This window comes from Mugil cephalus, chromosome 20 (genome assembly GCF_022458985.1).
Source record: "Mugil cephalus isolate CIBA_MC_2020 chromosome 20, CIBA_Mcephalus_1.1, whole genome shotgun sequence".
NCBI lineage: Eukaryota > Metazoa > Chordata > Actinopteri > Mugiliformes > Mugilidae > Mugil > Mugil cephalus.
The window spans coordinates 5,081,433-5,102,653 of NC_061789.1; the positions used below are offsets into that span (position 1 = coordinate 5,081,433).

Here is a 21,221-nt window from a genome sequence, read left to right on the forward strand (position 1 = left end):
AAAGTTTCTAGGTAATCGTAAGCAAGGCGGTGTTGATTTCATTTCTTTACCTGGCACTGAAGGCGTAGTAGAGGTGGCTGTGACCGGTGTGACGACGGCATTTGCCACGGCAGCATGAAGCGGAAACGGAGCCGCAGCTTGTATTTGGGTTAAAGCCCTGGCTGGGGATGGGACAGCGATCTGGGTCGATACAACCGCCATGACAGGGGCTGAGACGGGCGCTAGAGCAGGGGTTGGGACTTGGACTGGTGAGGGAAGAGAGGCAGAACCTGGGATCTGGGCCACGTTCGTTACAGCGGGTGCCCCTGTATCGGCAACTTGGGTCCTGACTGATAGAGGGGATGAAGCCGGGGCAGGAACACGCATCTGGACCAGGGTTGAGGTTAAGCCTGGGGCAGGGTTTAGGGCTTGTGCCGGGATTTGGGATTGGGTTACAACTTGTCCTGGGGCAGGAAGGGAACCTAAAGTTTGGGTTTGAGTGGGGAGAGTACACTGTGTGACGGCAGAGACTTGTGTTTGGGCAGCAAAGTGAACTTGGGTCTGAGCCGGGGCAGGAACAGAGTTTAACGTTTGGGGTTGTGTAGCAACGGAGGATAAAACCTGGGTGGAGGTCTGTGCTGTAGCTTGTTGCCAAGCAGACACAGGAGTGGATATCTGTGCAGGGAGGGACGATGTGGTAGAGGGTAAAACTTGTGTTTGCAATGAGGGCTGGGAATGTGGTGGAGCAGACACGGGTGCTGTGACTGGCGCTGGGGCTAAACTTGGCATTTGTGTTGGGGTTGCAACATGCGTTGGGGCCGGGACCGGGGCCGTCATCTGCGTTTGGGCAAAAGATGATGGAGTCGTCTGGACCTGCGCGATGCTTCTCACTTGAGCTGGCATTTGGGTTTGAGGGATCTGGGCTGTGGCGGGTTTTGCCGGGCTCGCAGCTGCAGGGGCTGTAGTTGATGTTGCAGATGAGGATGGGGGCACAGGAGTGAAGAGGAAGCGCTGGACCTGGCCGTTGGGCATGGCTGCCTGCATCAACTGCTGCCCCGGACCAGGGATTACTGTTACACCCTGTGGGATGATTTGCAGCTGTCCCTGGGTCTGGCCTTGACCCTGGATCACCACCGTCAGACCTGGATTTCCTCCCTGCAGAGTTGCAGAAAAAGCTAATTAGAAGAGCGCGAACCTTCTCCTTAAAATTATTTGGACACTTCAGAAACTGAACCTTACCTGTGCACCCTGTGTTAGCTGCATGAGCTGTGCCATGGTGAGTTTGACCTGACCCTGCTGTGGTCTTGGTGTCTGAGGGGAAGCTACCGGAGGCTGAGTGGTCGGTGCAGGACCTGCCGCTCTCTGCACAGGCGTGGAACGAGGTGCAGCTGTGGCTGCAGGCTGGCCACGCACCACCTGGGTGGCAGTCTGCTGAACTTGGCCTGGAAGGAAGAAATATTAATTTACTTGTTTTCTTTTTGCAAGGCGCGATGGCTGAAGACATTGATTTGAGGATAAAGGTCTAGACAGAACACCTTGAGGAGCCACTGTTGAACTTCTAACCACAGAGGTAGATGCATTTGGAGACTGGTTAATCGTCGTTCCAGGCTGTGCTTGGACTCCTGGTGTGGAGGCCTGGAAAATAAAAGCCAACAGCAAATCCATCAGTGACTTTGCCTTGCATTGAATTTTTACAAAAAACTGAAAAGCAAGTGACGAAAGACAAGCGGACCTGTTGCTGAGTAGTTGAGGCAGAGGTTGTGGCTCTGAGGTTGATGTTTCCGGTCGTGGGGTGCAATGTGCTGTACGTCCTAAGATTCGCAGGAGGTCCAGAGGGGAAGATGCCCAAGACTTTTTGTTGGACTACACCTGTTGAAAACAACAATTTTGTAACAAGGGAAGCAAATACATACTATGAAGTAGTCAAGGTTGTACAGAAGTTCAGTTTGTGGGATAACAGTTGTTTAAAAGAAGACTTTGATGATTTCTGAGCCCAAGACGAGACGTTGACGAGCTCAAACTAACGTCCGATGATAACAACTACGACAAAATGTTAACAAGACAAGACAGGACATTCAAAATACATGATCTCTTGGTACACTGGATTGGATAATGGACACTCTCAGACCAATAAGCACTTTACAAGTTGCGGTTCTGCACTACATGAAGTTATCGCAAACTAAAATTGTCCATAAACATACTTCCTGGAATGAATCCTTCTTGGGAATGCTACCCTATACCAGGCACTCGTGGCATCATCCATGCTCAGCGTCCACAACGTTCACAAGACAGATGTTTGCTTCTTGCATGACACACTTCCATCCATTTCTGGCAGGTGTTAGCCAAAAAAAAAAAAGACAACGATGACACTCGCGCTCCCTACCTCCTTGAGTAGTGGGCATGTTGAGCGTGACAATCTTGCTGTTAGCGGGCAGCGGTAGCTTGGCGGCGAGGACCTGGCCAGCCACAGTCACTGGGCTGCCAGCGATCTGGAAGGTTTGCTCTGAGGTGGTGACGCTGCTAGCCACAGTGGAGGCTGCAAGACACACCAGGCCACCTGCAGTCATGTGTACCCACAAGGGCCACCACAACAGCCAGTCTACCAGGCTGTGGTGTCCACTGGGAGATTTATTTGTTCATTTTCTATCGTTGTATTTAATAGTTTTATATTAAGTTAATTAAGAGGATAAAAAAAGAGTGGACACCACGAGCCACAAAACAATTTCGGCAACGGATGTGGAAAAATGATACGAAAAAAAGTCATGAAAAGTCATGCCGATGGTTCACTTTTCACTCAGGGTTGGAAAAAAAAAAAAATGGAAAGACGCTGATGACGTTTGTCTGTGAAGGTTCTCGGTTATCCATGGTTTATTATATCCCCAAGAAAAAAAAAACAAGCTGAGACAACACGAACTGGACTTGAAGAGTTTCTTAAAGACGTTTCATCCAAGTCTTGAATTCTTAAAGACGAGTAGAGAGTTGGGGTGTTGCTCATCAGAAACTAGACTCTCTAAGCTACTTGGATGAAATGTCTACATGAAACACTAAATCTCCTGGGTCAAGCTTGTTTTTTTTTGTGGATATACGTATGATATACCTGCCTTCTTATTGGCCTCCTGTCTCGATCTGATGGCAATGGATGGAAATGAACAAAACGTTACAGCCCTCCCCGTCTTCCCGCTCACCTGAACCGTTGTTGGTCTGACCCTGCTTCACCCAGGTTGCAAAGGACTGGTGGAAGTTCTTGTCCTGCTGGAACGAAACCGGAGAGCCCAGTTTGGAGGCCAGGACCATCTTGGTTCCGGGTGTTACTTGACCTGCCCTCTGGCCTGTGGACAGCGGGGTGCTGGGGGAGTTGGTGGAGGAGGTGGCGGCGGCGGTCGTTGTGGACGTGGTGGCGGTCGTAATCGGCCTCTGCTGCTCAAAACGTTTCTAAAAGAAATATGGACATATTATTTTCTTGCCTCTGATCGACTTAAACCTGAGTTGTGTGCAGTTCTCTGAGTTCCCACCTGCTGTGCGGCCAGTCTGGCCTGCTTTAGCTGATTCTCCAGATGGGCCTTCACTTCCTCTGCCGTCTTTAGAGTACTGCCAGTCTTGGAGGGATCTATACCTTGAGACTTCTCCCTCTCCACTCTGTAACAACCGGATAAACAGACGAAAATATGGTGAATTAGAGACCGATCAGAAGAATAATTGTCTGCCCAGAAGTAATTCACTCACCTCTCTGCAAAGGCTCTGATCTCCCACAGCTCCAGTTCCTCTTCAGCCACCCACGTCTCCACAGCGATGGGTCCAGTCAGTTTGGCTGGTTCCTGCTTCTTCGGCCTCAAGGCACTTGAGCGCAGGCCTTTCCTCTGTGGAGTTGGGGTTTCTACACAAAGGAAAGCAAACAAATTCACCATTATTTGTGCACATGAAACTCCAGCGCCAACTTTTGGACTGACCAAACATCACGTTTTGTACCTTTGGGAGTGTCTCTGTTTCCGAGAGGGCAGATAATCTTCCTAATGCAGTACTCCGATCGGATGCCGTACGGCCCCACGTCTCTTCGTTTTATAATCTCTGTCGTGGTGATGTCTGTGTCCGTAGTTTCTTTAGAAATATTGCATATTTTTATTACCATGAAATACAAGAGGAACGTGCACATATGAGCGGAAGACGAAGTGTTTCGAAGTGCATTTTCTCACCTTTCCGAGTCGTCCCTACGGCAGCGGAGGGTTTCACGGCCATGTCGTCCCATCGTAGGCAGGCCCACAGCAGCCTTAGCATCAAACTGACCCCAGCCAGCGACCTCACAGTCTGGAGACGGTACCTGGACAAAAAACAAAACAAAAAACATAAGCACATGTGTGAGACATGCACAATGTGGTAGAAACGGTATGTTTTACCAACCTCCACGTGATCGCAAAGGTGGGCCGAGGTGAAGGGTACGGCCAGATATCCAGGGCCGGCTTGGCGTTGTAGTTGAAGATGGGAACCTCTCTGATGCCCGCCTTCCTTGCCATCCTCTTCAGGTCGTCATTCGGGAGGACAAAGATGCTCTTCTTGCTGCTCTTGGTGACAAATTTGCGATAGGACGGGAGGGCGGTGCCAGACCGCGCCTTCTTGGATTTAGAGAACCTGAGCAGGCTGACCCGGTCTCTGGTGGAATACTCTTTGCTAATTGTCATGGAGTTGGTCGCTGTGGAACCGGCGGCGCCCGATTTAGTGTCGGCAATGGGAGGTTTCGTCTTCTGAGGCACAACCGCTCCCGAGTTGGGCTGGGTGGAGGAACCGCTGCTACTTGCTGGCTTACTAATAGATGCTTCAGCAGCATTTTGAGACTCTTTCGTGGAGATGTCGGCAGCGATTGAAGTCTTTAAATCTTCGTTAGTAGTGCAATTGATTGAAGTGCTTGAGGTTTGAAGCTCCCTATCTCCAATATGGTTCTCCAGCTTTGGGACTTTCAGTGGAGGTGGGTGACCCATGTTGGACACGTCATTTTGCGAGATGTTTCCGTTCATCAGAGACTTAACAGGCTCTTTGACATCAACTTGGACTCGACTCGTCAGGTCCGAGTTGTCGGCGTTTGGTTCTGCCGGCGCGTCAACTGCTGTTTTTCCATTGACCTGCAACGGACCGGTCTTGCTCGGGGAGACCTCCGCGCTCTGTCCGGTGCCTTGCTCCATCTCTTCATACCCTCGTTTCTTGGGATTGTCTCCCACTCGAGCCACCTCTTGCTTCTGTTCGCTGTTTTCGGTTGCCTCTGACACGCAGTTGTTTTTATTATTGAGGTCGGTGCTTGCCAAGGGTTCTCCGTTCACTTCTTTGTGAGAACAGGCCTCCCCTCCGTTCCCATGCACTGCGTTTACCTCCTTCTCTTTACTATTGCTAGGCTCCGTGGCGGCGTCTGATTTGACATCCGAGTTGTCAGTTTTTATCTGCTCCTGCTCAAAGTCAAGCTTCTTAACCACGCTGTCCTTCACCACTTCTTCTTTGACACTCGGCGTCAAACCCGACTGCAGTTTGCTCGATGCAGATTCTTCCGTCTTAACCCCAGGAGTGGACTTTGCGGCCGCCATTTTGGACAACAAATGTGCCTGTTTCATCCGCTCTAGTCGCTGCTTCTCCTCCAACGTGAACTGTTTCACCCGGCGCTCCAGGAGCCCATCCAGTTTGGACGGCTTTACCTTCTTCTTGTAAACGGTCCGCAGCTGGAAGCCCTCGCTGACGTTCACGACATCCGAGAAGAGTTTCGACATCGCGTCGTCCACCTTCTTGGGTTCTTCGATCGTCTCGGTTGGATGCACAGGAGGCGAAGAGGGCGCTTTGTTTTCAGCTTCATCTAAAAACACATATTTGTTCATAATTAGCTTCTAGAAAAATCCAAATATAAAGAAAAGACTTTAATCTGAAGCATTTACCTTTCTTGTCGGTTAAAGCAGCATCATTGGGGCAAGGGTCGAGCTCCATCTTTTCATCTTCCGTCTTCTCTTCGTCTACGCTTTTTCCCTGATCCTCTTTCGCAGGTTTTTCTTCCTCTTCGGAAGTCTCAGGTTTGCAGTCGTCCTCTAAAGAAGGGCTCTGAGACGACGCAGCGTCAGATGCTTGTTCCGTCTCTTCTGGGTTTTGAGGCATTTGCTTCTCAGTTTCTGGTTTCGACTTAGTTGTGCAAGCTGCTGCATTCTCCATTTTCACTTTAGCTGCTGCGAACACAGCAAAAGAAAACAAGAACATATATATATATAAAATAAAAGTAAATGCACCAAAGCTGTCACCAGCAGCAGCAGGAGGAGATAACACACCACATCAGCCACAACATTATGACCACTGACAGGAGGAAGTAAGTTACATTAACCATCTTCTGACAATCCAATGGTGTTTCGGACCTGACCTACACAATATTAATGTTATGGCTGATGTGTGTGATGGTGTAGACCATACAGATGAAAATAAAAAGCTTACCCTCCAGTTCTTTGCGGTAGTTTACGTTTGTGTTTCCTGGTAGCTTTGGAAGGAACCGCGGCACGCGGGTTTTACTGACCCAACTCCAACCTCCGTAACCCGTCACTCTGTACTCCTCCCCCTTCTGCTTCCACACCTTTATTTGCAAAACACACACACACGATAACAAAAAGAACAGGCTGAAAGGAATGGTTTGGTTTCAGCTTGGAGGAGCAGACGGGCACAGAACCAAAGCAACGAACCGCTGAGAACAACTGCTGCTCTTTTACCTGGTGTTTGATGGGGATGGTGTACTTCACCCAAGTGGCCTGCTGCAGCGTCTCCTCGTCCTCCAGTTTTTTCTCACGCTTTTTCACCTTCTCCTTGTCCTCCCGCTCCATGGAAGTCATGCGATGTAGCCTGTAGTAAAAAAAAATTGGAACAATATTCAGATGTAATTTTAGGCTTTATGACAGAAGATACGACAACTGACTTAATGTCTGAGTGTTCTGAATATAGAGAAGCAGCAAACTTATTTATTATTAAAGACTTGTTGTCAATTCTAGTTGTGTTTTTGCACTTTTATTGTTAAAATCCAGTTAGTAGAAAGTCGACGTTGATGTAAACACAGTCTCGCCAGACACTACTTCCTACTGGTGTTGTTTACCTGGTGTGTCCGAGGGAATCTTTCCACACCGGTAGCATGACCACTGGTTTGATGGCACACTCCAGGATACCCAGGGCTAAAGCGAACTCTCTGGCCTTGCTGCACATCTGCACCGCTTTGTTCCAGTTGGTCCTAGAAAAAACAAAAAACAGAACAGAGACAAACTAAAACAGCAGTATAATAGCTTTCTTTGTCCTATATTAAGGCCAGACACTACAGGTGAATAGGGTAAAAATTTTAACTAATAGATATCACCATGAAACTTCTCCAGCTAATTACTTACAGGTGCTGGCCAGTAAATTAGAATATCATCAAAAAGTTGAATTATTTCAGTAATTCCATTCAAAAGGTGAAACTTGTATACTGTATACTTTCCTTCCACACATAGTGATATATTTCAAGTGTTTATTTCTTTTAATTTTGATATTTATAAGTGACAACTAATGAAAACACCAAATTTGGCATCTCAAAAAATTAGAATATTGAAAAGGCCAATGAAAAAAATGTTTTTTTTAGAAATGTTGGCCAACTGAAAAGAATGAACATGAAAAGCATGCGCATGTATAGCACTCAATACTTAGTCGGGGCTCCTTTTGCCTCAATCACTGCATTAATGCGGCGTGCCATGGACTCGATCAGTCTGTGGCACTGCTCAGGTGTTATGAGAGCCCAGGTTGCTCTGATAGTCGTCTTCAGCTCCTCTGCATTGTTGGGTCTAGCGCATTGCATCTTCCGCTTCACAATACCCCATAGATTTTCTATGGGGTTAAGGTCAGGCGAGTTTGCTGGCCAATCAAGGACAGGGATACCATGGTCCTTGAACCAGGTACTGGTGGTTTTCGCACTGTGTGCAGGTGCCAAGTCCTGTTGAAAAGTGAAATCTGCATCTCCATAAAGTTGGTCAGCAGCAGGAAGCATGAAGTGCTCTAAAACTTCCTGGTAGACAGCTGCATTGACCTTGGACCTCAGGAAACAGAGTGGGCCAACACCGGCAGATGACATGGCACCCCACACCATCACTGACGGTGGAAACTTTACACTGGACCTCATGCAACGTGGATTCTGTGCTTCTCCGCTCTTCCTCCAGACTCTGGGTCCTTGATTTCCAAAGGAAATGCAAAATTTGCTTTCATCAGAAAACATAACTTCAGCAGCAGTCCAGTCCTTTTTATCCTTGGCCCAGGCGAGACGCTTCTTACGCTGTTTCTTGTTCAAGAGTGGCTTGACACACGGAATGCGACAGCTGAATCCCATGTCTTTCATGCGTCTCTTCGTGGTGGTTCTTGAAGCGCTGACTCCAGCTGCAGTCCACTCTTTGTGGATCTCCCCACATTTTTGAATGGGTTTGTCGTCACAATTCTCTGCAGGGTGCGGTTATCCCTAGAGCTTGTACACTTTTTTCTACCACATTTTTTCCGTCCCTTCGCCTGTCTGTTAATGTGCTTGGACACAGAGCTCTGCGAACAGCCAGCTTCTTTAGCAATCAACTTTTGTGTCTTGCCCTCCTTGTACAAGGTGTCAATGGTCGTCTTTTGGACAACTGTTAAGTCGGAAGTCTTCCCCATGATTGTGGAGCCTTCAGAACAAGACTGAGGAACCTTTTAAAGGCCTTTGCAGGTGTTTTGAGTTAATCAGCTGATTAGTGTGGCACCAGGTGTCTTCTATATTGAGCCTTTTCAGAATATTCTAATTTTCTGAGATACTGAATTTGGTGTTTTCATTAGCTGTCAGTTGTAATAATAAAAATGAAAATGAATAAACACTTGAAATATATCACTATGTGTGGAAGGAAAGTATACAGTATACAAGTTTCACCTTTTGAATGGAATTACTGAAATAATTCAACTTTTTGATGATATTCTAATTTACTGGCCAGCACCTGTACATTAATACAACATTTTTTTGTATTAAAAGGTTACTGTGAATTCATATTAAAATATGAAATTGAGGACTTATCTACTTAAATATGTGCTAATTTGCATACATTTCCAGAACAGAAATCTGAATAATGATTAAAGTGAGGTTCAAAATTCTTGTTTCATTTTGTTAACATATTGGATCTCCAGGTATTTACAGAGAGAATCTGTATTTGTCTCTCTATAAATCACAAAACACTGTCAATTGTCCAAAAGAAAATCAAATTTTGACATGTTTTTAGGAGTAAAACATTGTAAAAATCCAGCTCTGGATGATATATAAAAAATCCCATCTGTCAATACCTGCAGAATGTAGTTGGGAATAAATCTGTAACGTTTGCTGTGTGCAAGTGCTACTGAAGTGGAGATTTCCGGCTCAGAGTAGCAGAAAAACTCATTTTGAGAAAACAACATGCTTTGCAGAAATCTTGCAGAAAAACACAGACTGTCAGAAAATCCGGTCATGTGACGCTTTTGAACCAATCACGTTGTCAGAAATCGACACCAACCATCGAGAGTTTCAGTTTAACTTCGGATCAGCCTTTCTACTTTCACGATTAGCTGCTAATACAAAGGATACAACCATATTTGGACGCGACAGACTTCTGCAGGAGAAAACCTTCCCAACGGTAGCTCATATGCTGGTACCGTTAGCTTACCGGTCAGATTAGGAAACGGACTTTTAGCCAATTTTTGACAATGTTCACACGTGTACCTGTGAGACGCCCAGTTTGGATGCATGAACGGTCCCGGGACGTTGGTCTCCAGCTGGATGATGGTGAGGCGCAGGGTGGAGATGGTCAGGCTTCGCGAACCGTAGATGGAGCCGTTCCACTTGAACTCGGCGGCCGTGGTGAGGCTGAACTTGTGGGAGAGGTGGCGCCTCTTGTCGTGGTCCTCGCGGTGCTGGTGCTTGTTGAGCGCCAGGACGTTGGTGCTGTACTGGTTGTGGTACACCCTGTACTTGCCCTCCTGGCCCAGTTTGAACAGGTTGTTCAGATTCACCGTCAGGTCCCGCTTCAGGAAGCTGAGGCGCGAGGAATCGGACTCGGAGCCAACGGGAGACGACTGGAACGTGAAGAGAGCGGAGATGAATCGCGGGCGTCGATCGAGCGAATGTCGTCGTTAAATAAAAACGATATATAAAAGACCAGCAGGACTCACCTCTTTGCTGCCTTTGGACGTTTGGTTATTTGATTCCTGTCCGGGTCCTTTCTCGGACTTGACCCTTTCGTTGTACTCGTCTGTTTATTCACAAAGCATTTTGATTTTGCATTAAAACGTGCAAACGAGCAGATGCAAAAACCAGGCAAACTAAACAAAAAGGGTCTACACAAGGTCCATACCAAATATTAGTCAACATGTGTCTTATTGGATCGATAAGGACACATTATTTACCCTACAAGCTACAACCCAAGAAATAGACACCTCTTTCCAGAAAATCTCAATTAATTGGCATGTCAAGAAAATATGTCCCCGATCAGCTGAGATTTCTCTGCATTGCCTCAGGTCTTTCTTGGGGTGACGCAATATCGTTATCAGGTTGGTGGCAGAAGATGTTTTCAGTCATTTCAGTGTCTAATTCTCTTTCCAGTCTTGACTTGTTTGTAGTATCCTCATCCAATGATTTGACACCATGGTACAATTTACTCATGAGACCTTTAGTGCTTCCTGAGGTGGCACTGACAACTGCCTTGGGTTAAGAGCTGTTCTACTTTCAAAAGGTTGTTGCTTAATTATGAAACAGACTTTTCAGAAACATTGTGATCATGGGACTTGAAGATGTGGGTTTTTTCCACAATACTCAGTTTGGCCTCAGTCTTCATGTCAGGCCTGACGGAGCTGCTGTCATGTTTCTGATCTTCTTCACTTCTTCGTGGACTAGTCCTGCTTGACCAGTCGTACGAAAAACAGTTTTGTGAGATTTCTAACCAGAAGATGGATCTTTCAAAGGAAGACCAATTCAAAACTGACCCTACTATCGGTAATACAGGAAAGAAATTCTGACCAAATGCACATAAGGAAACGCTGACCTGTGCCATCCTGACTGGTGAAAGACGACTGGGACGATCTGTCCGCCAGGTCCGGTGGATCCGGCTTCTTGATGCTCCCAGACCCAGAAACGTAGCTGCTGACGGTATTCGCCTCCGGATGAGACGAGTGCTGCTGCTGCTGCTGCTGCTGTTGCCCAGGTTCGTCCTGGGTCGGAGCTTTCGAGTCATTAAGGTGCGTGTTTTCACTGCTGGGCTCTGCTTTCCCAACTTCATCTAGAAAAATATGATGAGAAAGAGTGAGAACAGTAGATGGTAAGAGCAAAAAGTTAACTTGAAAAAGTGCAAGAGAAAGCAGCAAGCTGTGAGTAAAGATGGTAAACTGTGCAAGCAAACAACGAAATCAGCACAGGACAAAAAAAAAGAAAAACAACGTCCGCAGTTATTTAAAGGTCCCATATTATACATTTTTTCAAATATTTCATATAGGAATCAGAGGTCCAACGTCATTGTTTTGAAAGAGTATTACTCCAAATTCAGCCTTGGTCCTGAAAAAGTCAGAGTTCTACTGAGAACTGGCTGCTTCTGTGTCTGTACCTTTAAATGCTAATGAGCTGTGTATGGCCACGCCCACTCCACGCCCCTCTCTCAGGGAGAGGATGTAACTTTCACTGGCGCCAATGTTTACAGTGGGTTTATGACTATGGCTGGTAGAGATGCTGTCATTCAACCAATTTGGACCAGAATTTGACCCAGAAGAAGAGGTTCCTTAAGAAGTTCAGACGTTTCTGAATGGTTACTACAAAATATTGTGTCTGAATACTTAGTTTGTCCGTATGTGTTGTTACAGTTACTGCCATGTAACTAACGCTAGCTTCCGCTAACTGTAAGAGTAATTATTACAGTTCGTTAATGCAGCCAACAACAAAGCGACGGCCGTGCTTTGCTAGCACCTTTGCCATGTGAAATAAAAAATGCCGCCTCCTCTGTAATTTTAGAGGGCGGATTCATCAAAAGCAGTATCCACTACTGGAGGGAGTGGTTATTTCATGTCGTCAAGACGAGAAAAATCTCAGATCTGCCTATTTCAGCACATATTTGCTAAAATGTGGAGCAAGCGAGCGATCAAGTGACAGAATTTTGTCACTTCTGGGGCCCCACATGCATATGCACATGTGCATCATATCGGACCTTTAATTCTCAGTAGTATTCATTTGAAGCAAGCAGCAAATTCTGAGATTGAAAAACGTTAAAATACAGTGGGAATAAACATGTTTACAGTATGTTACGAAGACGTTTTTCTGTCTTTAAGGCTCATTTCTGCCTCCGTAGGACATAGATGCCGTAACTTACGTACGTAGCCTACGCTGGTGAAAGTCATTTATACTTGGGTTCATTTTCGTTTCCACTTCCTACTTCACTGGCAACTGAAACTTTCGCTGAAATTTTGCGAAAAACGAGTCGTACAAATGTTTTGTACATTGAGTTGATTGTCAGAGTAAAATCTAGGACACACTTCCAAAACTAGGGACGTCCCGATCAAGTTTTTCTGCTCACCCATCGTAAATCAACAGTATATTTCCTGTTCCTTATCTTCCTCGTATTCTCCTAAATGACGTGAGAACCGTGCGACTGGATTACAGGGAGCTGGTTGTGGTTTACAGCAGGACTAAAACAATTAACTGCAGAAGATCAGGCTGGATCAGGCTGATCTTCCAGAGCCCAGAGGGAAACGAGCTGCACACCTGCTGCAAACCCAAGTTACAAAGTACAATTTAATGATCGTAGAGGATTTTTTAAAAAATTTAAATTTGCTTGTGTGATGTACAAGGACTGCACCTCCCATGTCTGACAAACCTTCAAAACCAAACCAATCTTGTCACTTTACTGCTATAATCCAGCATATTTACGTTTACTACGTTCTTTAATGTGCACTGTCCCTATGAAATAAATCAACAAACGATAAATAAATCAAGACTCTTTGTTGACGGGGTGGGGGCCTCCAGGCAAAGAGGCTTTTGTGCGAGCAACAGGAACCCAACATAAATCAGAATAAGGAATATATATATATATATATATTTAAAAAAAAAGTTTTTGACAGACGCGGCTGCAGCGCTGCCAAAAACGTGCTTCTCAAGAACATGCGAGCAAGAGGCGAAATAAAGCAGAAGAGAAATAAAGCCTTAGTCCGGAGCGAAGAGGAAGGCCTGAAACACCTGAGGAAGCGTGAGGGTTTTTGTTATGCATGTGCACGACAGCGACATCCACAGAAGCTGGTTTCTTTTTCGCCTGAGGGAATATTTATCACAACATGGAAGTCATGCCAATGTTTTATTCACCAGCAGCCAGCCAACAATAACAAAGACTCAACGCAATGCAGTTAGAGGCTGGAGGTGGGGGCGGGGGTTGCACGATGCTAAGTGATCAGACACGAGTTCAGAGAGACGACTAAATCCGAAAGACGCTCTTCCAGGGATGGTGCATGCCCATAAATTAAAGCCTCCGTCCAGAAATGTGCAAACGCCTCAAAATCTCTGATGAAATAAGAGGACGGGGTGCGGTTAGCAGCAAACGGAGGAGACAAGCAGACAGATGGACATGGATGGACGGACGGATGGATGGATGGACACCCAGGCTGCTGGCATGAAGTGGACCGAGGACCAAACACGAGACCCCGACTCGGGCTACCTGTCCTTTCCTGCTTCGCCACCGGGGGGCCCTCCTCGCTCTCCTGGTTCACAGACTGAACAGGCGGCGGCTGCTGCTGCTGCTGCTGCTGATGCTGTGGCTCCATGTTCGGTTGGAGGGGCTCTGTTTTAGGCACGGTCGCATCCTGGCCGCCGGAGCCGAGGCCGGGGTCCGAGCTCTCCTCGGTGGCGGCTGCGGTTGCACAAGGCGGAGGTGAACTCATGTGGTAATAAGTCTAAGGTTTCCACGTGTGTGTGTGTGTAGGGGTTGAAAGGCAGGTGAGTAAATTATATTTTCAGGTGCGTTTTTTTTTTTTTTTTTTTTTTACCTTGCGAGCGAGACTCTTCCGCCGGCTCGGCCGCTCTGTGCTCCCCGTTGTTGAGCGGGGACGCGACCTCGGCGGAGTCGGGATCGGGATCTGCTCCCTGCTTCGCCTCCTCCGCTCGCCTCCTCGACTCCCGTCTGACCTTCAAATGCTCCGTGACCACGTCTGCAGACGAGGGGACACAATCATCTTTAAGCAAAATGCATGTGTACGACAGTTCAATTATGATGCAGTATTTTTTTTAACGATGGTATCCACCGATCCGGCATAACATTACGACCACTGACAGGAGAAGAAGTTATTAACATTTACACATCTTTGTGACCATTCAGTGTTCTGCTGGGAAACTGTTGGACCTGGCATTCATTCATGTGGATGTTACTTAGACACGTAGCCCCCACCTAGACCAGACCAGACACCCCCACCCCATGGCAGTGACACTCCTTGATGGCAGGAGCGTGAAAAGTTCTCAAAAAGTTCTCAAAAAACACATAAAGAGCAGCACGAGGTGTTGACCTGGCCTCTGAATTCATAAGCATCTGTGGGATGATCCACAGATGACCCTCCCCTCAACCCATAGGACCCAAAGGGCCCCCCCCCACTAACAACACTACCCTCAGAAGACCAATGTCCATCCTCTGGCGATAGTTTTGGAGAAACAAATGAGACCTACAAAATATTAGGAAGGTGGTCATAATGTTATGGCTGTAACATGGTATTTAAGCTGCAAGATACAATAACTGAACGATAACTGAACTTTTCCTAATAAAAACTTATTCAAATAAAGGCAGCACTGTACCGATCTTACTATTTCTATTATTGATTAATCTTTCATGATGTGTTAATAATTAATTAATTTACATTTTCTTAGTTCCCATATTCAAATTAGTCCAACTAACCAAGTTTCTTATATTATAAAGAGAATAAACTGTCCTTTACAAATTAAAGCTATTTCCACACACAGACCTAAGACAAGGCAGATTTTCTTATTTTATCTTGAGAAAACCGTCCCAACGAGTGGAAATGCAGAAAAGTAGTAGAAGCTGTTAATGAAAAAAAACAACCAGCAATACCCATAAATCACATTTACAAAAACACACTTTCTTCCATTTCAGGCTTCATCCACTCAGACCTTCGAGCCTGTGACTGAACACCGGAGGCAGATCCTCAATAAAACACAGCAATGTCACTTTTTTTTTTGTGTGTGTGTGTGTGTGTGTGAGAGAACGGTCTCAGGCGCACAGGAAAACTGTTACAAAAACAGACAGATATGGCAGCGTGTCAAACAGGAACGGAAGCTGCTGGCTCGGTAATCAAAAACTCTTCTAACCACTCTGGCTCCTTGGAGGAAGGCAGCGAGCGGGAGGGAGGGGGAGGACGGGGGAGGAGGAGGGGGGAAGAAAAAAGAAAAACCATAACAGTTGGTTGTGTCTGAGAGAATGTGAGGCAGAGGAAGAAAAACGCAGCAGCTAACTGTCATCGATGCGAAGGTGAGATAAGACGTGAAAATCCTTCATTTGTCCCACAGCTGCGTGAAGAGAAGAACTATCCTGAGGCTGAGCTCTGGACGCACAGCTGGAGAACCTAACCCTGCAGAACATAACCCTGCAGAACATAACCCTGCAGAACGTGACCATGCAGAACATAACCCTGCAGAACGTGACCATGCAGAACGTGACCCTGCAGAACGTGACCCTGCAGCCATGCAAAACAGACGCCGCACAGCTTGATTCACACACGTGGACTAATCGATTATTTCCTCCATGTCACCTTCAAAATCTGCTCCAACGAGCATCTGAACAAGGGTTCACATTACACAAGAATTACAAAAGAAAAAATATTGCCTTAATCTGACTTTAACTGGACAACTCACGCGCATGTAAACTAATAGAATACAACAATACGTATCACGATACTTAAGTCACGATACGATACATTATTGCGACGTTATGATATCGCGATATATTGTAATGTACTGCATAGTTCACTGAGAAACTTTAAACGCAGCCTAAAATACACAATGTATATATATGTAAATCAGATGACATCAGTGATAGTTCATTGGACAAAATTGAGTCCAAAGACAAACACAAATTCTTTTTCTTTTAAAATCAACATTAACCTTGTAGAGTCAACGGATGTGACGGAGCGTCCAAATCACATGACCAATTTAAGACGACGTAGCAGCAAGACACAGCGTCACCGAGTCTCCGTTTCACCTTTTGAAGAAAGTGCCAACTTCAAACTACAAACCAGTTTTTAAATTGTGTTGATAGGCCAAGTAAAACTAGGCTTATTAGAAATAATTTACCGCACAGTATTTCTTAATATTGTGCAAGTGGTGCACAGAGAAACAACAGTGAGAAGGAAAATGCTAGCGGAGATCACTAACCAGCTTCAAATGCTCGAAACCATGTTCATCGAACTTTTTCCTACTCGGATTTGATGGTTTTTAGGTCCAATGTGTTAATACAGTTTGTCAAAATGAATAAAATAATTGTAAAATGAGGTTGAGCTGAAAAGAATGAAACCAAACAAGCACTGTAAACCGTTTTTTAAGATGAAATATAAAGGTAAAACCAAAAGTAGTCAAAAACAGCTAATTATACTCTGGACTCCGGAGGGTTGAGACATTCAAAACTGGTATTGTATCAGAAGAAAAACTTTCGCAATATATTGCCACATTGATATTTTTTTTCCACCCCTAGTAACTTATATCGGAGTTATCCAATTAAGACACACAGATAATGCGATTTTCACCGCCATGTACTCGCCCTAAACCGAGTTCAACTAGACAAGAAGAACAACCTGAGGGATAGCGTTCATCTTATCTGCACCAGAAGCAGCACGCACATTAAAAAGCTGAACCATTATCCATCTTGTTGTTTGAAATGCCGGTCTGCCACATGATCGACTCCGGTCGTTTATCATATGACACAATGGGTCAACCGGAAAGGGGGTCGTATTAACCCGCTAAAAAGACACGTATCGCCACCTAGTGTGGAGGAGGAGGAGGACATGTTCTCGCATATAAACTGTAAACTCATTCAGAAAGTCGAATTTTGAGCACAGCTCCATTAATCTGTGCATGTAAATGTAAACGACTGATTCAGAGGGGTCGGTTAAGCCTAAATGTAAACACTTGGTGTGATGGTTTCTCTCTGGTTGGAATAAATCCATTGTTTCTGAGCATGTTCGCCTCATGTGGTGTAAACATCAAGAGTTTCCAGGAGGGACAAAAACATGGAGGTGGAAAAAACAACCAGTTGTTTAAAATAGGAGTGAAAGAAGATGAAAGCCTGAATCCATGTGGACATCATTGGACTCACTCCACAGCATCAGCATTAACACGTACACCGATCCGCCACAACTTTATGACCAGGAAGAAGTAAATAAGATTATGACCATCTTGCTTCAGTTCAATATTCTGCTGGGAAACTTTAGGACCTTGTATTCATTTGTGTGGATGTTACTTAGACAAGTAGACAAGACCAGCAGGATGCAACCACAAAAACGGTTTAGGAACAACAACAACAACAAAAAAAAAAAAAAAAACAACACAAGGTGTTGACCTGGCCTCCGAATTCACTACATCTCAAACTGATCAATTAACTAAAAGAGTTACTTTTTACTTTTACACAAAAAGTTCTCAAAAAAAGACATGAAGAGCAGCACAAGGTGTTGACCTGGCCTCTGAATTCATAAGCATCTGTGGGATGATCCACAGAGGATCCTCATCTCAACCCATAGGACCCAAAAGGCCCATTAACAACATCCTGACACCCTCAGAAGACCAACGTCCATTCTCAGATGAGTCGCAACTGTTCTGGCTAATCGGTGTATCGTCGACGTAAACGCAACCAAAACCGAACCGTCATTTTTTTTTTTGGGGGGGGGACAATATGAAATCTATACCGTTGAGTGCAGTGAGGTAGGCTTTATTGTTTCCACGGGCTCTGTTGGTGAGGTCCTCTGTGATGTCCATGTGAGCTTCCACTTCCTCCTTCATCTCCTCCAGGGTGGCGTGGAGGTCCATCTCCCAGTACTCCTTATCCAGGCACTCCATCAGCTCCTCCAGCTGGGCCTTGGTGCTGTAGTACCAGATCTTCTTCTTCTCGTGCTCCCCGTCCTCCTCTCTGGGAAGAGAAACCAGGACTCATCAGTACAATGCAGACTGTATTAATAATAAAAAAAAGCCATCACATGACTCACTGTATCTGCAGAGATTTGTGAATTTTAATCTTTAGCTGCAACCTGGACGCAGATTTATTTTGAAGAAAATTAAAATAAAGTTTGAGAGGTTAATCCGTGTCTGTTTATTCTCCCCATGCAAATAATAAAAAAATAAATAAATCAATTGCTTGTGAAGACTGTGCTCAAACACACCATGAATTCAGAGGGGCGTGGATGCATTCAAGAAAAGCATAGCTGCCAGTAAAAGACAAAGACTTAGACTGATGATGTCATTTGAAATATCTAGAAAGAACATATGACTCAGTTTTCTGCTTTGTGCGACTTTCGCTTTCCCATCTACAGCTGTTTCATATTTAAAGCTGGAAGAGAAAAGTCAAACACTCATAAAACCCGTCGTTTGCGACCATCCTCTAGGAAACCGTTCTACTTGCTTCCATTACGTTTACACATGTTTTCATATTTGGAAAAATCCCCTGGCCGACGTTCGGCCGACGTCACCGCAGTTCAATCTAGTGAAATCACAAAGTTTCATGAGCAGGACGAGTAACAGCAGCCGACTCCATCACCATGTTGGCTTTGGTTCTCACACCTTCGCTTCTGTCTCTGCATTAGTGTGATTATGGTTAAATATATCACCCACGATGCTCAATGTTTCACTAAAACTAAATGAGAACGATTCAGAAACAAAAAAGAAATTGTAACGAGGCAAATTTGTGCAAAAGCAGAAGGAAAATTAAAAGTGTAATCCAAAAATTGTTCTTTTTTTGATGACAATTTGCTTGAAAAACATTACTTTAATGGCATAATTACACAAAATAACACAAAAGAACTCGGTGGAATGTTAATTTCTAATAACTGCGAGTGGCTGCTACAGATGTTTTCTATCCGCTTTGAACTGTTTGCAGCTTCTGACCAAATCAAAAGCCTCGCAACCGTGTTCGTTTAGTGTTTGAAGGGTAATTCAGGTGCAGCACAAAAAAAGAAGCTGCAAACGGTCCAAACTTACACAATAATCCTTCTGTTGAGGAACCAGTATTTCCTCTGGTGGCGGTCGTATCCGATGGGCTCCTGGCGGATGTACGGCCTGTTTTTCTGCGCCTCCGCCACGCAGTCCGTGACGCCGGGCACCTTGTGCGCCACGCAGATCTCGCACTGCCACTCGTCCTCGGGGACCTCCTCCAGCGGCGGCTTCACGCACTCCAGGTGGTAGACCGCCGAGCAGGTCTCGCAGCACAGCAGGTCGCCCAGGCGGTGGCACACCCGGCAGTGGTCGTCGTACTGCATGCTGCCGTCGGACATGAGCTCCTCCCGCGCGATGTTGGTGGTCAAGAACTGGTCCACCAAGAACTGCAGCACCTTGATCTTGCTCTCGAGGGGGCCGTAGGGATAGTCGTCCACCTCCTGGTACGGCACGACGTGCTGGTACTCCCGGTCGCTCTCGCAGTACGCCCGCAACACCTCGGGCCAAGTCATGCCGTCAATAAAGTACAGAGTGGAGTTGACGCTGTCCTTGAGGTCGGCGGGGCCGAACGTAGTGTTGGAGGAGTCCTCCTCGCGCAGGATCGCCTTCAACAGGGAAATGTGCGTCTCCGCTATCAGGGTGCACTGCTCCTGGCCGACCAGCGCCGCGCAGAAGTCCTCGAAGCGGAACGGAGAGAGGCGCAGCACGGTGCAGAAGGTCCTCAGCACCTCGTAGATGGAGGTGGCGTTCAGCAGCTCCTCGCTGGGCACCAGGAGATCCTCGGAGGTGTCGGGAAGCTCGAGAGGAGGGATCTCCCGGTCCTCGAGGAGGGGAGTGCGAGGCCGGGGAGCTGGGGCTTTTCTCTTCCCTGTGGTGGGACACACAACATTTATGAATTAAACAAAAGGCAGAGCAAGTCATTTCAACCTCTAGCTCCCGCTTTACGTAAAAGTTCACACTATTTGTGCAGATTTTTTGTGATGACAGGCGGTGCAGGGGACTCTTTTTCGTCAGCCAAAAGGCAAAGCAGGTCTAAATAAAAGCGATTGAAAACAAAGCGGCGCTTCGTTGTCAACGGTGATTACTGGGGTAGTGCACGTTTACTGCAATGTTTGGCACGGAGTAAATGAAGAGCAAAGGGCAACACAAAAAAGCTGCGATGGTCCAAATTTACACAATAATCCCCTCAGTTGAGCAACCAGCACTTCACAGAGCTCTTCTCTCGCTCATAGACAAACTAAAAATAGCAAAAAAGAAACTCTCCAACTACTACAAACACACTAAAAAAACAAGTTGAATAAAAGCTAAAAAATAATAAATAACAAAATAAATAACCAACAAGTCTGCAGCCATTTACATAGTTGCACTTCCCCTAGTGTTTTGTAAGTAGTTTGAAGAAGCAGATTTTTCAGAAAGTGCTGAAACATGAGAAACATGAGAAATACCTTCAGGAGGAAAGGAGTACGTGGATAATCGTATATTTTATATATAATTTAATATAAAGCTACATAGTATAGTAGCATTTTCGACATGCAAACACATATGTATACATGTATAATTAATTACTCATTTAATCTGACTAAAAAGCACGAAAAAAAGCATGACTTTTAAAGTTTGCTTCAGTTTGCTGCTTTGGCTGAGCCGGCTCAACACATGGCCAGTGTCATTATTAGCTTTAATTGGCTTCTTCGTCCACCAACACGTAGCAAAACACCAACAAGCGAAGCCAATTTATTACTATTATGTTACTCAGACCTCGTACTTATTATAACCTCTCCTACTCTGTCGCACGACGTCTTTTTAAACTTTGGACTTGAATGAATTAAATCGTGAGCAGATAAAGTGACAGGAATGCTACGTTTAGTTAGCTGCCTTTAGCGCCTTGTTAATTACCTCTAATTGGACACAAGTAAATTAATGTCGAGGAAAATAGTAATATGAATACTACTACTACTAATAATAGTGGCTGCATACGTTTGGAGTTATCTAATTAAACTGCGAGTTAGACGAAGCTAATTTCTCTCGCTAACGTTAGCATGCTAGCAGCTAGGCCATGCATGTAAATGGGTGTTTT

The 21,221-nt window shown here is 45.5% G+C and overlaps 1 protein-coding gene across 5 annotated transcripts in view; it reads right to left on the reverse strand.

Moving 5' to 3' along the window:
- Positions 1–21,221, reverse strand: part of LOC124998147 (nucleosome-remodeling factor subunit BPTF-like) — a 30,346-nt gene that overhangs the window by 7,439 nt on the left and 1,686 nt on the right. For 2 of the 5 annotated variants that reach the window (XM_047572354.1, XM_047572356.1), the window contains exons 2-23: positions 19,193–20,015; positions 17,908–18,128; positions 13,996–14,157; positions 13,668–13,859; positions 11,022–11,255; positions 10,153–10,232; positions 9,704–10,056; positions 7,073–7,204; positions 6,696–6,825; positions 6,427–6,562; positions 5,886–6,167; positions 4,375–5,806; positions 4,170–4,294; positions 3,946–4,074; positions 3,703–3,853; positions 3,492–3,615; positions 3,165–3,411; positions 2,363–2,515; positions 1,712–1,848; positions 1,515–1,614; positions 1,219–1,421; positions 51–1,134 (exon numbers count right to left, since the gene is read on the reverse strand). In XM_047572354.1, coding sequence (XP_047428310.1) covers positions 51–1,134; positions 1,219–1,421; positions 1,515–1,614; positions 1,712–1,848; positions 2,363–2,515; positions 3,165–3,411; positions 3,492–3,615; positions 3,703–3,853; positions 3,946–4,074; positions 4,170–4,294; positions 4,375–5,806; positions 5,886–6,167; positions 6,427–6,562; positions 6,696–6,825; positions 7,073–7,204; positions 9,704–10,056; positions 10,153–10,232; positions 11,022–11,255; positions 13,668–13,859; positions 13,996–14,157; positions 17,908–18,128; positions 19,193–20,015 — 6,630 coding nt within the window. The remainder of the gene's footprint in view (positions 1–50; positions 1,135–1,218; positions 1,422–1,514; positions 1,615–1,711; positions 1,849–2,362; positions 2,516–3,164; positions 3,412–3,491; positions 3,616–3,702; positions 3,854–3,945; positions 4,075–4,169; positions 4,295–4,374; positions 5,807–5,885; positions 6,168–6,426; positions 6,563–6,695; positions 6,826–7,072; positions 7,205–9,703; positions 10,057–10,152; positions 10,233–11,021; positions 11,256–13,667; positions 13,860–13,995; positions 14,158–17,907; positions 18,129–19,192; positions 20,016–21,221) is intronic. The other 3 variants (XM_047572355.1, XM_047572358.1, XM_047572357.1) reach the window with 3 other exon arrangements.